The sequence below is a fragment of the Uranotaenia lowii genome, chromosome 2 (assembly GCF_029784155.1).
Source record: "Uranotaenia lowii strain MFRU-FL chromosome 2, ASM2978415v1, whole genome shotgun sequence".
Classification (NCBI taxonomy): domain Eukaryota; kingdom Metazoa; phylum Arthropoda; class Insecta; order Diptera; family Culicidae; genus Uranotaenia; species Uranotaenia lowii.
Genome location: NC_073692.1, coordinates 195,905,396 through 195,921,137, shown reverse-complemented (window position 1 = coordinate 195,921,137; position 15,742 = coordinate 195,905,396). Strand labels below are relative to the sequence as shown.

Here is a 15,742-nt window from a genome sequence, read left to right as displayed (position 1 = left end):
AACACTTATGCCGTCTGCATTCTGCGTTCTTCTGTGTACTTTTTACCTTCTGTCGTTTCTGCTTACTAACCTCTGCCTTATTCTACGTTTTAATTTTCTGCCTTATCTTCTCTCTGCCTTTAGTCATTTGCTTTCTATTGCCTACGTTCTGCATTATCTACTTCTGCGTTATCTGCTTTCTACCTTATCTGTTCTCTTGTTTTCTGTCTTCTGTCTTCTGTTTTATTTGTTCTCTATTGTCAGTTTTCTGCATGCTGCCTTCAATCTCCTTCCGCATCTGCCTTTGGCCATCTGCCTAATCCGCCTTCTGATTTCGATTATTAGCCTCTTACTTTCTTTTCTTCTGCCTTATTTATCTAATGCCTTCTACATAGATCTCATGTCTTATCTATCTTATGCCTTTTCAATCAAATGCTTTACTTATCTTCTACTTTATCCGTTTTGCAAAATTTGCGTTTCCATACTTATTCGCCTCATCTACCCTATGAAATTTTCAAAATTTTCTACCATTGTACAGGAGTTGTTTCAAATTTGAATTATGTATGAATACTTGTATTTTCGCTAAATATTGAACTGAAAAAAGAGCATAGTTCTATCATCCATAATCCATGGATGAGCTTATTTTATAATAAAAAAAAACATAAAAATCTTGATTCGTTAATTGAAATGCATGCAAATTTTCAAGCATTTTTTTTCGCATTCTTACCTTTTTGATTTTTTAACATGCTTTTGATTGCCGCGCTGCCATACTTCGTTTCACGCACGAATATCCCCGTATCATCCAGATAATCGTCCTGTCAAAAGCATGAGTTGCAGGATAAAAATGAGCAGTTAAACGAAAACCCAAAGCGAAAGTCCCTGGTCGTCTCGCACCCAAAACCGACACATGCTTAAAGGAAATAAATGGATACCATTCATTTGATTCATTACGAGGGTTTTCATTCATTGAAAAACAACGGTCTCTTCCCGGCATTTATATCACTATTTTCCGGGTGATTCAATGCTTGCACCCATAAGGATGTGCTCCAGGAAAATTTTCAATGAGAAAAGAACTCTTTTTCGTTAAATTATAAAATTGAGAAAAAATCCATTTATTTAGCCAAAAAAATCTCAAATTGAATTGAATTTAAACCAGACTTTACGCCAGACTAGTATGAATTGAATCTCTCACCCCAATTGAACCAACCAAACGAGACACGTACCTTTACATCGTCGTAATCAGGAATCGATTCCCCAAAGCGGCCCCCGCTGCTGCCATGTCTAACAATGATTCCTCCTCCTCGGCCGCGGTCATCAATCATGAGCACCTTTTGGAGCAGCAAAATGGAATGAGAGAAAACACAGACGGAGAAAGCGTATCAGATTAAGTGAAACTAAAGAGTGTTGAATGATGGAACATGTTTCTATATCCTGACAAGTTCAGCTGTTACCGGCGATAGAGCTGTCCGGAAAAATAATTTAAGATGATCAAGAAATTTTGAATCAAGTTCTGAAATGAGTTTATTCTCATTTTTCCATAACATCGAATATCTTAAGTATCATACCATCAATTTAAAAAAAATCATACTAACACTTTCTTTCATTGTTTTTGTAAAAGCTTAACCTTAATGATTTAAAGGTTCATGTACTTTCGAATTCTCATGATTTCACATTTTAATTTTTTTCATTCTGAAACAATTATTTTTTACAAATCTAAGTGATTTAAATGCGACACCAGTAAACAGTACTTAGGTAAATAAACAGGAAAGTAACTATTTATTTATATCTTCAAATCCTGCAAATAAATATCCCTGCACTTCCTTTAATTGTGTGCACATGTCAATCTATCGTCCGCTAATTCCTCAAGACGAAGAGTGTGTTTGTTGTTGGTTGAGCATACATTTTGATCCCTCTGCCAATATTTGCACTCCTAATCCACTCATCCACACATCGATGGCAGCCGGCGTTCCATCATGATCATTATCATCATCATCATCATCATCATCCCCCCATACTTCATGGGGGATTTACACCGTGTTGATGTTTAAATGGGTCGTGGAGAATTTGGAGCCATATGATTTTACTTCTTGTATAGTTTCCAGGCATTTTGGAGTGTTTTTTCATTTATTTTCAGTATCGTTTTCAATCAATTATGCAACATGAATCTTTCAAAAGTTCTAAGAATTAGCTTTAACTTATTTATATGTACATCACTAGCTGACCGGTTACCTACCTTTTGCTACAGCTGATGAAATATCAATGCATGCTAATTTTTTGTTTTATTACTATAACGTGCATTATAAACATAGTTTTTTTCACAGAGAAATGAAAACTAAAATTGTAAAAAAAAAAAATTAAAATCCTGTACAAAACTATGTGTTTTTTTTGTTGAATCTCCCAAAGCAACCAAAAGTTACATACCGTCAACTGGGGCAACATGCAACACTTTTCAACTTAAATGGCTTCTATAAAACTTATCCTAGCCCTTATGCATCAAAAGTTTTAAGGATGATGGGACATCAAATTGGTGTAGTTAGAAAAAAAAATTGGTTTCTTTAGTTATTTTTAATTTTCTAAAAACATGCGATTTTCACCCTCCTTAGAAAATGGGGTAGGTTACAATAAACTTTGATTTAAATGAAAAATCTCATGAACACGTTTACAAATTCATAGTTTTTAATATATTTGCGATGCCTTAAAGACCATTACACATAAAAAACAAAAATTGCAGGCACAATTTTCCCGTATGTTTGGATAACGTGCCGCTATTAAGCCTACCCCCATTCTGAAGTTTTTGGTCTTTAAAATTAATTTTCACATTTTTCCTGAAATTAAGGATGTTTCACGCATTTAGCGGTTTAATAATACTACGAAAAATTCTACAAGCTGAAATCGTAAAAATAAATGTTTGGATGGATGAAATTTAAATGTTTTCAAACGCGTGATGTAAAACATTCATATTCCAGCACATGGAAACAAGATTTACAAGGTATTTCTTTGATTTGCAACCAAATGCATTTTACCCCACCTAACTGAATTTAAAAAATATTTATTTAAAAAAATTGAGTGATTGTTCGATAAATATTTTCACACCAACAACATGAAGAAACCAGTTAAAAGTTTGTAGGTATTATTATGCATCCAATCCGTCATTCTGGGTAAAGTTTTTCACGGCATTAGAAAATGTTAAAATTTGTATATTTATTAATCGATTTTTCCAATTTTATATGAAAATAAAAAACTTTTAAATGCTTGTTTAATGTGTGAGAAATCATGTCATCATCAATTTGTAATCATCAAAAGATAACTTTATTACAATACATTAAATTTAAAATTGATTCAGTGTGGTGTTATATGAATGTTGCATCCAACTCCGCTGTTGCGTGATTCCCCCTTTGACGGTATTTACTTCAATGAAGATTTTAAAAGTTACATATTGGCTGACAAAGAGAATCAGCTGCCCAATTTCCTTGAGTGAACTTTATGTACTCATTTATGAACTTGAAAGTGGCAAACAGCATTAATATGTAGGTTTGATGTGACTTCCCAAGTAACATTTAAAATTTTATAGCAGGCTGCTAGATCAAGTTTTGGTTTTATAAGGGGCTTGAGGAGTCAAATAAAACTATCGGTGTTACCTGGGTTATTTTGCCCAATTCCCATAAGTGAACATTATTTTCTCATTAATGAACTTGAAAGTTACAAAAGTGATTTATGTTGAATGATTTAATTCACCTTAGTTTTTATGATTCCTATTTTAAGTTGCGTGGTCGGCGGAATAAAAACTAGAGAGAATTTTATTTTTATAGATATACTAGCTGGTTTTACCCGGCCTTGCTCGGTTACACAAAAATATAAATCAATCTGAGTCGTCTGACTTTTCGAAATTTTGGAAGCTTTATATTCATTATTGTAAAAAATTTGAACCATGTTAGGCCGTGTAAGTTTTGTTAGTTTTTTTTTATAAGTTATTCAAGTGCTTATTCATTCTATCACGAAAAATTGATTATTATTTTTTTTTATCTTCAAATAAGAAAACTGTTTTTTTTTATCTTTTCCATCCCCCATCAAACGAAAATCTCTATAAGAGATTATCCAACTTTCAAAATTTCTAAAAACAAACTTCCGAACCATATTGAACCTTGTCGAAGACTCACTTTGCATGTTTCCAATTGTATGTGAGCTTTTTTTCGCTGTTTCATGGTTCGTTTTCCATAATTTTGAAATTTATACTAAAAGTTTTTGAAGTTATCGGTAACAAATCATATCGGAACGGAAATCGGTTATTTAAAATGTTACGATAAAAGTTTTATTTGAATTCTGTTTCAATTTTTTTTTCTTTATGGACACAATTATTCCGTTAATTATTCTGAACAGTGAACACAAATAAGACACATTGCACAGTGGGGATTTTTGATAAAAAAAAGGTACCAATATTTTTGGGGTATTATGCGATTTTAAACAAATTTTTCCTTTCACTCAATACTCATATTGTAAAGATATTCATACCACTTCCGGTGATTTCAAATTATCAAAGATTTTTATATATTTTTTAATTTTAACTCAAAACCAACACACATAACTTATCATAAATGTGTAAAAATGGTAGTTCCAATTCAAATATGTGCTATCTAACCTGAGCGTGTCTTGTTTTGATATCTTGATCGAGAACTGTCACTTAGTTTTATGGCAGATTAATAATCATACACTGAGTGATGTTATAAAACATGCAAAAGAAAGCTTGGAGCAAACTTCTAAGTTTGTGTTTTTTTTATAGTTTAAACGGAGCATTCATTACTCTTTCAAAATAACTAAAACAGTATGTTCAATAAAAGTTTTATCAGCGTTTTCAAAACTATCTGAAAACATATCGTCGAAACAAAATTATAAGCATTTTGCATGTCCTTAATTAAACCGTCATAAAACGAGCTGCATAAAAAAGAGCATAATTAAACCATTATAAAACTTCCTAATGCTAGTTGGCTTAATCTGTGTTGCTTGGGAAGGTATAAATCCGATTGTAGCAATCTATCTTGCATCTTAAAAGTCAAATAAACCATACATATGTCGGCCCAAATTGATTGGAGTACTCCAATTTTTGTTTTACCTACGACAAGTGGCTCTGCTTAGCTTTTCCCCCCCCCTATACTTAAGAAATTTTTCAAAGAAATGCAGTCCTGCAAAGTGTAATCCAACAATTTTTAATCATGAATGATCATTTTTGGTGGATTTATTCATCCTCTAGCTAATTGTGTAATTTTTTGCACTAGAATGAGAAGAAATGGATAAATATCTCCAATTTTTCCTAGATTTTTTAAATTTAAGGATAAATTTTATTGTGACAATCGAGCAATACACATAACTAATGCAAAAACCAAGTGTTTCAGTGTAAAATTTGTCGCTGAATCGAGTGATGTACACCGCTTAATCCTCAACTTTCGAGAATAACCATTATAACATATGACAGTACAAAAAAAAAATTGCACGAAAATGATTGAAACAGGTGTAAAATTCATTGCTGAATCGAATGATGTACACCACTTAGCGTTAAGTTGACGAGAAGAGTCTCAATCACCCCAACTTACACTATAATAAGGCGATAAAAACCAAAAAATCATTGTAACAAATGAAAAAGCATCAGAAAATGCACAAAAATGAATTAGATTTTGAACTTAAAGCTTAATTGAATGATCAACACCGCTTAATATTCAGTTTACGAGAAAAGTCTCATTTTCGCAAATTCATTCATGTATTCATGCAATACAATTTAAAATATCCAAATGAGAAAGCATCAGCATAGTTTATAAAAAATCAAAATATGTAGGTGTTGAACTTACTGTTCAATCTAATGATAAGCATCGTTTAGAACTCAGTTAATGAGAGCAATCCCAATCGCCCTAATTTTCCCTACAGTTATGCCATATATTTTGAAAAACAACTTTGTAACGATTGAGAATACGTCAGAAATCGCACAAAACTGATTGAATCATGCATCAAACTAATTGTTAAATAGAACCTAGTACACCGCTAAACTTCCTGATATATTATGTGATGAGTACTATTCAGCGCTTAGTTGACGAGAAGAGCCTTAATCGACCTCATTTCTCCTAAATTAATGAAATGTTAAAAAAAGTCCTTGTAATAAACGAAATTGGTTTGAATGTTACTGTTGAATCGTCAAGAAGAGCCTCATCATGTTTAAGCCAATGGCAATAATGAATTCATCAAAAGATCGTTAAAATTTAGGGGGGGCGATCCAGATTTTTTTCGTCAACTAAATGTTTGTTGTGTACAATATTCTGTGTAACAATTAATTTTTTTCACATGGTTCAGGTGTTTCTGCACACTTTCTGATGCATTCTCGAATGTAGCAAGACATTTTTTTAAATATTGCAAGTATTTAGGAAAAATTGAGGCAATTAGGACTTTATTCATCATCAGAAATTAAGCGGTGTCCATTATTTTATTCAACAGTTAGTTTTAGACATATTTAAATGTTTTTGTACCCTTTCTAATGCTTTCTCATTTGATACCACGGTTTTTTGGTTCATTCTGTATGAGCTTATGAATGAATTTAGGGAAAATTTGGGAAAATGAGACTTTCTTTAGTAACTCAGTGCCCAACTTTTAGTTTTTGGTCAACTCTTAATGCAAAAAATAACCTGTTTCGCCTTTCTCACAGAAAGGTATAGTTATCGGTTGATTTAGGAGATTATGATTTATGGTTCTACTTATCCTATTAGATATACGAGTTCTGACGATGGCTGTGTTTTTGTGTGTATTAGTGTGCATTTTGGTACCCTTTTTCTCAATGTTTATTTTGAAACTCTCCTACACATCTAAAATTTTCATTTATCTTAAAAAAATGGATTTTGTTCTCTTCAATATATAGAAGGAAATAAAATCAAAATATTTTTAATTATTTTCATAGTAAATATCATAAAATGATCACCTCAAAAAACGTGCCCATTTTACTTGCAAGCAATATCCAGCAATCACTAATCAAGATGATCAAAAATATGACGTCATAGTTTTCATGACGTCTTTGGCACGATGGGCTCGCTGTTTTTGTTCAACTTTCGCAGGTGAAAACGAAGGGGGCGCCTTCGACAAAATGACAAAATTGACCAAACCAACCAACCAGTATCCAAATTGCAAATAAGATTTATTAAGGGGTACAATCCCGAAGATGGGGGGGGATCAATCATGGGAAAAATTAGAAAAATTTGCAAAATAGACAAATTTGACAAAATTTAGAAAAATGAAATAAATGACAAAATTGACAAAAAATACAAAAATGAAAATTTTGACAAAACTGATCAATTGACGAAATTGACAGAAATGACAATACTGACAAAATTGAAAATATTTTCAATATCGGCATATTGTTCAAATTAATAATAAATTTACAACATGGAAGAGATAGAGATCAATTTTATCATTTTTTTTTCAAATTCGTTTATTTTTTGAATTGTATCAATTATGTTAATTATGTTCATTTTGTCGATTTTGTAAATTTTTTGAATTTAGTAACATTTGTCAATTCGGCCTTTCAAATCAAATATTCCAATCCTGTCAATTCGGCCAACTATGCGTGTTCTTTCGATTTTGTCAATGGTCAATTTGGTCATTTTTGTTAATTTTGTCAATTTTGTCAATTTAGTAAATGTTCAACCAATTTGTTTATTTTGCCATTATGTCAATATATTCAGCTTCAATTTGGTAAACTTTGTTATTAATGACAGTTTGGTAAATTTTGCCATTTTTGTGAATTTTGTAAATTTGTCGATTTGACCAATTTTGTTATATTTGATAATTCTTTCTGTTTTGTCAATTTGACCTATTTTGTCAATTTGGTCAGTTTTTCTCAATATGTTAAGATTTATCTTTTTTTTTTCTTGATTTCGTCGTTTCGGCAATTTCACTGAATTTTGTTAAATTTGCCAGTTTTGATATTTATGTCGATTAGTGTCAACATGTTAAATGTTGTACCAATGACTGTCAATCTTGTCATTTTTTTCAATCTTGTTGTTAATTGTGTCAATTTTATGAACTTTGTCAATTTTTTGAATTTACAAATTTTGTCCATTTGACAATTTTGTAAATTTTATCATTTTTCCAACTTATATAAAATTTCTCCATTGTGTAACAATTATCATTTAAGCAAGCTTTGTTAAACTTGTCATAATTGCCAGTTTTTAATCACTTGACATAATTGACGAAATTCGACCAATTTATTAAAACGACCAAATTCGCATATTTTTAATAAATTTCAATATTTTTGCTGGTTTTGCATTAGAGTAAGTGGGATACACACATAATATCGCTCAATTATTACTTCTAAATTTTCGCTTGCGTTACTTTGGAGGTTCTCAGACCAAACTATGTGTATTCTTTGACATTGTTTTCTTCATTTATCCTATTTTGATTTTGATGTTGACTTTAAAAAAAGTGTTTGACTATTATTATTAAGATTATATGTACTTATTTCAAATTTAAAAAAAAATATATTGAATTTATGATTATTTGGAAATACTTCTCTCTTATAAAAAAAATCGACACTTCTTTTTGAAAGGTCATTTTGGATTTACTGCGTTCAAAATTCTTTCACCATCATTTAATGATTCAGAACTAAGAAATCTATAATATGTTTGTTTTCTTTGTGACATATGTTTCCAAACAGCCTATAAGATAGTCTACAGTTCACTGCCTATGCAAACTGGACATTCACAAGGAATCACTCAACCTGCAACACACGACTGAACCCCATCAAGGTTGACTACTCAATGAGCGCCATGAAGAGCAAGCATTCATTTACGTACACAGTGATACAGAAAGCGTGGAGGCTTTAGCAATCACTTATACTCAAAACTGATACAATGTCACTAATAGACTGTGGCATTAGACTGAGTCGATTTGGGGTCATTTTTGAATTTATCGAACCCTGGGGTCTAAAAAGCTTCGTTTTGGTCCAAAACTGATCCATTATTTTTTGCAGAATTTTTAGGTAACGTTTACATGAGTAAATTTGAACTTTTATGTTTGTATGGGAAAATTGAACATTTTGTACTGAAAAATCAACATAATTTTTGTTTCATCTGAAGAACCGAGCCTGCTAATGGTTTTTGTGCCAATTTATAAAATCTTCAAAGGAAATTTACTGCTGAACAACTTAGTCAAATGTCATAACTTTGTATCTTTTCAGACAGAAAAGTTATTAGCTGTTCAACAAGTGTCTTTTGGTATTGATAAACAATGAATTCAATTGACACCACTGATTGTGCCCCGCGAAGTATTGCATGAACAGTGGTCATGCAATATCTCGCTAAACATAAAAAGTACAGTATGCAACAAATCCTATAAAAAGATAAAGTATTGAAAACTCGAGCAATGGATCAATTATTATAATTTGAAACACTTGGAAACACAACAGATGCAAATTAATGTAGAAAAACATGCGAAAAAATATGCGTTATCACACAGGAGTGAGATTTGGATCCAAGTCTGAAGTTTCAAAACTTGCGTTTAAATGAAAAATGTTTGTTTTTTATATAGGTATATCTCTATTAATATTGAAGATATTGATTTGAATTTTTTACACATGTAGAAACTGAGATCAACACATTACAAAGTGTTTTACAGTAATATATATGCATTACGATCCGCTTAGCATGAAACAGTTTTGTTCTCTAGAATCGGTTGAAAATGTCATAAATTATTTTAATTTTCGAAACACTGGTCGAAATTCGTTTGATGGGGGTGCCTATGGGTCAAGCAAAGGTTATAATGTACATAACTTAAAACTTTATTTAAAAATCTCATTGTTTACTACAGGGACATTAAATATCACATTTTTATATAAAATTTTCAAAAATAAATAAGGCTTTACCATGATCAATAAACAGATTTTTTATAATTAAAGATCAATTATATGTCTATTGGTAAGTTCTCATTCCAAGCACTGCCATTTTGGGCATGAAATGTCAACTTGACCCCAAATTCACTGCACCGCATCGCAGTTGGAGAACAATAAATACAAGGTGGGTAAGTAGGTTTGCTATGTGTAGGTATTACTAACCTCGGTCAGTATAATCAGTCCAAAGATGGCGAAGAAGGCTATCACAATCAGGAAGCTCATGCCGGCCCTTTCCCGGGCACCCCAGGTGGCCTTTTTGGCCCGCTTGGACCGCGTGGACATGGACATGGTGGAGCCCCCCGTTAGTTTCGATGGGGGGCTCCCAGTGCCGTACATAAACCCAACGAGGAAAACCGTTTCTGACGCTGCTGTCTAGCTTTTAAGGGAAATTTTGCGCACCCCTGCCGGATTCGTTGAAGGTCCTGAAATACCTCAAAGGGGGTTAGGAGTGTGTGCCCCGTTTCCAGGAATTCTGCTGAATGGACACCACGTGTTAATGCGATTCCGCTCTCAGTACGCGATGATGGGATGGCAAATGATGGTTGAATGGATTTCTTTTTTTTTCTCGGAACCTTCCTGGGTTGATGAAGGTGTGGAGGCGTTCCCCTGGTATATTTTATCTTATTCTGGTGGGATCTGTTGATTTCGGTTGAACTGGGCACTATGTTCAGGGTATCTGTCCCTGTTCTAAATAGTAGGTACGCTTATTTGCCCTCAAAGCTCTGTTCCCGAAAATGTTTTCACTTTTATCGGTGAAGACTTTTTGTTCGGTCGTTGGGCACGATTCGTCGGCTGATGATGGTGATGAATCGTGACCGGCGGGAAAAATGCGAAGACGCTGTCGGGCACATTTCCGTGGGGTTGGTTTATTTCTGTGCTTTTAACTTTTAACAAGGGTGCATTTCGTTCATGTTGTTGTCCTGGAAAGATAACCAAAAAGAAAAATAAGTTAAGTGAAATGAGTTTAATGTGGAATTTTTCTGTAATGAAATAAAGGTTCAGACAAAAGCATTCTCAAGTGAAAAAATATTTAAATTTATCTCTAATCACAGTTTCCAGTAAATTCTTTCTCAAATGTTTGTTTATTTCGAATGAATCGATTTTTTTTAAATCTCTGAAGTATGTCCATGACAACTGACTCATCAACTCCACCCACATAACCCACGTTTCAGTAGTTGTCTGCATTTCCTATCCAAACGACCAATAAGATCGAGGCCATCAGTTTTGTACAAGGGCCAAAAGAATGGTGCTTGGGATTAACAGTTCATTCACAATGTACAAAACTCATGCTCTCACTTTGAAAATTATCAATAACGGCGCCGGCCACGTCCTAGTAGTCAATTAGGAATGAAGGAAGGATTGTTAGTAGGATACTTTCTAGGATCAATCAACAACCTTTTGTTTTTATATTCCAAAGACTAATTTTGAAAAAATCCGAAACAAAGGTAAGTTAATATCACCAACTATAGAAACCGTAGCCTTGCAGACCCGCATGAAACGCCTCGACTCAGCCTTATTTCACCCGTTATTATATACATTTCGCCACGGATGTCAACTCTATGCTACTGCCAGCTGCTGATGATGCTTTGAATACTGAACCAATCTTAAACATTTCTTGTGGACGACTGAACTCACCTCTCAAAGCAATCTGGAAGCTCTTTTTCCTCACCGCTAACGACCGCTCGTTCCTTTTCCAAGTCGTGCCGTGTATGGGTCAGGTGAGTCAGAGGAAGACTGCCGATAAACAAACCATGGCAAATATCCTCCCGCTTTTAATATTTCACCCTGTCATGCATCTCCTTCGCCTGATGATGTTCCCCTTTCCAGCGTACATCGCACACAGAGATCCGCATCGAAATCTTTCGATTTCATGTCCCTTCAATTCCAGAATGACTGTGTTTCAAATTCCTTCCTGTCCGACTACCTTCTCGCTACTCCATGTTTCTGCTACGACGTCATTGCCTTCACGGAAACATGGCTGAACTATCGGGCTAGATCTTTGGCCCTTACTATGAAGTGTTTCGCTGTGACTGCTGTGACTCTTCGAAGTGAACAATATGTGAAACCGACGCACGGTCCGGATAAATATCGCACGACTGAAGAAACCTTAAGACGCAGCAGACTTCGCGCGATCGCTCGAAGCAGCATAGGGCCAATCCGGTAGGAACAAGAGGAGCAGGAACACAACGAGCGAGGTGTTTAGACCAAGTGGAGCGTGATCTGGCGATGTGGGATGGCCGACAAGCTTACGAATGGTTGTCATGGAGAGTAAATTGGAGGAATATTCTTCATCAGGTTATGACGTGAGACGGAACACCATAAAAATAATATTTTTTCTGAGAAACAGTTCTGAAGCCACACTTACATCAATAAAATTGTTATTGTTGAGTGATTTATTAACGAATGTTGTATGAAATATAAAAGCAATTGAATATGGTCATAAAAAATTAATGATTTATACCCACTTAAAGGCCCGACGCATTTTAGACTTTTGGAAGGCCCAAGATCTGCTGACTCAGAAAACTTAGTGAATAAAAAAGGTACAGTATGTCGAAAGCATTCATAATATGTTTGCAGCGAAAAAAAACGAAGTACATTTTTCAGTCTTATAACCTTACTCACTTATTTTTATTTTTTCAAAAACAATGTCCTCTACATTTCATTTCGTATTTAGCTTAAAATTATCCTGAAATGAACGGTAGATAAATGTGGATAAATGATCAAATTAAATTTCATCACTATCTGAAACTGATCAAAAGTATCAGGGGAAATTTGACTCAGGAAGTATAAAGCTACAGCTGTTTGAGTTGGGAGGATCGACTGTTTTTGACCATAGGCTTTGAAGTGTTAATCCACCAAAGTACATTTTTTTAAACATGCGGAAGTCAGTTTATGTCAACATATATTAGAAACAGACTCTCAATACAAACGTCATTTGTGGAAATTTGGGACTATTACGACTGGAGCCAACTCCCACACGCTCATAATCACCGGATTTCTTCACGATTGGCTGCAAAAGAAGCTGTGCACAATGCATATTTTTGCAAGTTTCAGCCATGACCCAGATTCTTCCGGGCCAACAGTTTTACCCCTTCCCTATTTCCACTGTCAACCGTTTCTCTATCGCTTCGCTTTTTCGCTTGCTGTGTCTAGTTGTTACGATTACCACATCCTACTAGAGGTACCTACTAGTCTCGTCTGAGGAATTTGCTGTCGTTAACCGGAGGCTTTATGCTTTTGGCAACAAACCGGATGTTTAGTGTTATCTTCTTTTCACAGAGACCAAAACGCCCCCTCAACAATGTGTGCCATAGCAAAACGGAAGAGCTCTCTGGTGTGCCGGATTGTGTGGCTCTTAGAGCGCATCGCGCGGATATTAGGAGGAATAATTTAGTTATTTTCTCGGTCCCCCAGATATTTGTTGCGCTCTAGATGCTTCTCGTTTTGGCATTAGGTACGGTCAGGGATTCTGAGATCCGAAGCCACAAAGAGGATGATTCAATTTGGTGATTAAAAAATGTTTGTCCAGTTTCCATTTTCAATAATAATTTTGGATCAACTGCATCTAAGGAAAACAATTAAGTGGAATGATGCAACCAATAAACTACAGATTTTTAAAATCCTTGAGAAAATAGAAACAAAAAAAAACTACAGATAAAAAGAAGAGGTTGGAGAATAAAGTTTTACATGTTCTTTTCATTTGGAGTGTTAAATACCTCATTACAAAGACCTCCAATTGATTTTTTTTGTGATTGTGTGTACTTTGAAGCATTCGTCAGCCAACTATGGACAATACAATCTTCATTAAATCAAAAGGCTAAAGTTGGCTGGTTATCATATGACTTAATAAGAAAAAGTTTAAATTCAAATATATTAAGGTGGTTCCAAGCTTTTGACCAAATTTGCCCATGTATGGCGCGAATTTCAGATTAAAAATTTTGAAATCAAGCCTGGATTATTCCTGGTTTTAAGATGGAATATTCAGGATTTGCCAAGGCCGGATTTGTGCTGGAACAACTTTGCAAGCAGAGGAAGCCAATAGCTCGTAAATTATATGATCATCTGGGTGACCAGTATTTCACTGTTCCGGATAGCCAAAGTATTGACAAGACTGAAACATAAATTTTCCACAAATGTAGAGTGTAGGACCTTACTAAGTTATCGAATAAAGATTGATCCTATGCCACCACCAAAACCTGCGTTGAATGTTTCATTCCAACGAGCTATGGGCCTAGCCAAGTCTGGAAGTGGAAAAAGAGTTAAATCAAGAGGGATACTCTCAGGAACTTGCAAGTGTGCCACTTTGTGGACTGAAGAGCCAGTCAGCGCAGAAACTAGCCAAGGTGGTAATGAAGAGCGAGGCCGGGAAGGAGGGATCTGGATCTGAGAGGGCTACTTCCGGTGGTATAACGAGTCACGAGCTACGCTGCGGTTAATAGCGTGAGTTAATTCCCGACGGGGGAAAGGGGGACTCATGGAATCCGAAAACAGGATTGGTCGCATAGTCTGGATACAGCTAAACACCGAGAGGATTACTCTAGTGGTGTGGTGCTACACTGCGGTAAACATGCGGGAACTTGCATTCAACTGCTGACAGGCTTTTTTGGGCGACGACTACTGTCGGAGATCGAGATTGGAAGAAGATGCGCACTACAAGATTTCATCTTGCGATATTCAGCTACGCTGCGGATAGCACTACTAATTTCCGATTCCTGTAAGAAATTATTTGTGTGACGGGAGAGCTCAACAGTCGACGATGCTATTCAACATTCTCAATCTGAAATTTGAAGGAAGGTTTTGGAACTCACGATTAGGCAATGTGCGTATTGACGATCGTTGGTGGAACAAACAATCGCAAGTGTATAGTGTAGAATTGTTTGCCTGACTGAGATATCACATAAAGATTAATTTTAATCCCCCCCCTAAAACCTCCGTTGAATCTTTCATTGCACAAAACTTTTTTGGCCCTTACTACATCGTATATGAGTAAACATATTAAGCCCACAGATTCTATCGGAAATTTGGCAAAAGACTGAAAAAAGATATCAAAATCACCTCTTTTGTGGAACCTAGTTACAGACGGCTTGTTGAGAAAACTCAATGACCGTGGAATACCAACCTATGGATTCGCAGATGATTATCTTCTGCTAGTAAGAGGTTTGTGCATAAGCACATTATTTGATATAATGCAACAAGCTCTGCGCTCTGTTGAACGATGGTGTTCTCATGTAGAACTGTCAGTTAATCCTCTAAAAACTAATATTGTATTATTTACTAAAAAACGTATCACCCACGGGGTGCGCCCTCTGCTGTTTTATGGTTCCGAAATCACCGTGTCTGATCAAGTTAAATATTTGGGTGTCATTCTTGACTCCAAATAAAACTGGTCAGATCACATCGAATTCAGAATCAAAAAAGCATGCATGGCCTTCGGGCAATGCCGACGTGCAATCGGGAAAAACTGGGGACTCAAACCCAAACATATTCACTGGATTTACTCTACAATAGTAAGACCAATTCTGGCCTATGGGTGTCTAGTGTGGTGGCAGAAAGGAGAAGTTGCAACAGTTCGGACAAAACTAAATCACCTTCAAAGAATGTGTCTCTTAGGGATGTCCGGATCGTTCACTACAACTCCTACTGCAGCACTAGAGGCTCTGTTTTCTATCAAACCTCTACACTTGTTCCTAAAACAGGAAGCCTTCTCATGTGCTTTTCGTCTACAGGCAGTTGGTCTCTGGCTGTCAGGAAATATCGAAAGATCATCGAGTCATACAAATGTGTGGCCTGAATTAGTTAGATCAAACAAGTTTAATTTAGCGCCAAACGATTTAACACTCTCGAGTA

At 35.1% G+C, this 15,742-nt stretch overlaps 1 protein-coding gene across 2 annotated transcripts in view; it reads right to left on the bottom strand.

The window, feature by feature from the left end:
- The window catches only part of LOC129744346 (uncharacterized), a 45,812-nt gene that overhangs the window by 22,763 nt on the left and 7,307 nt on the right, over positions 1 to 15,742 (bottom strand). For both annotated transcript variants that reach the window (XM_055736823.1, XM_055736824.1), the window contains exons 2-4: positions 10,058 to 10,815; positions 1,203 to 1,307; positions 707 to 794 (exon numbers count right to left, since the gene is read on the bottom strand). In XM_055736823.1, coding sequence (XP_055592798.1) covers positions 707 to 794; positions 1,203 to 1,307; positions 10,058 to 10,231 — 367 coding nt within the window. In that variant the 5' untranslated portion in view covers positions 10,232 to 10,815. The remainder of the gene's footprint in view (positions 1 to 706; positions 795 to 1,202; positions 1,308 to 10,057; positions 10,816 to 15,742) is intronic.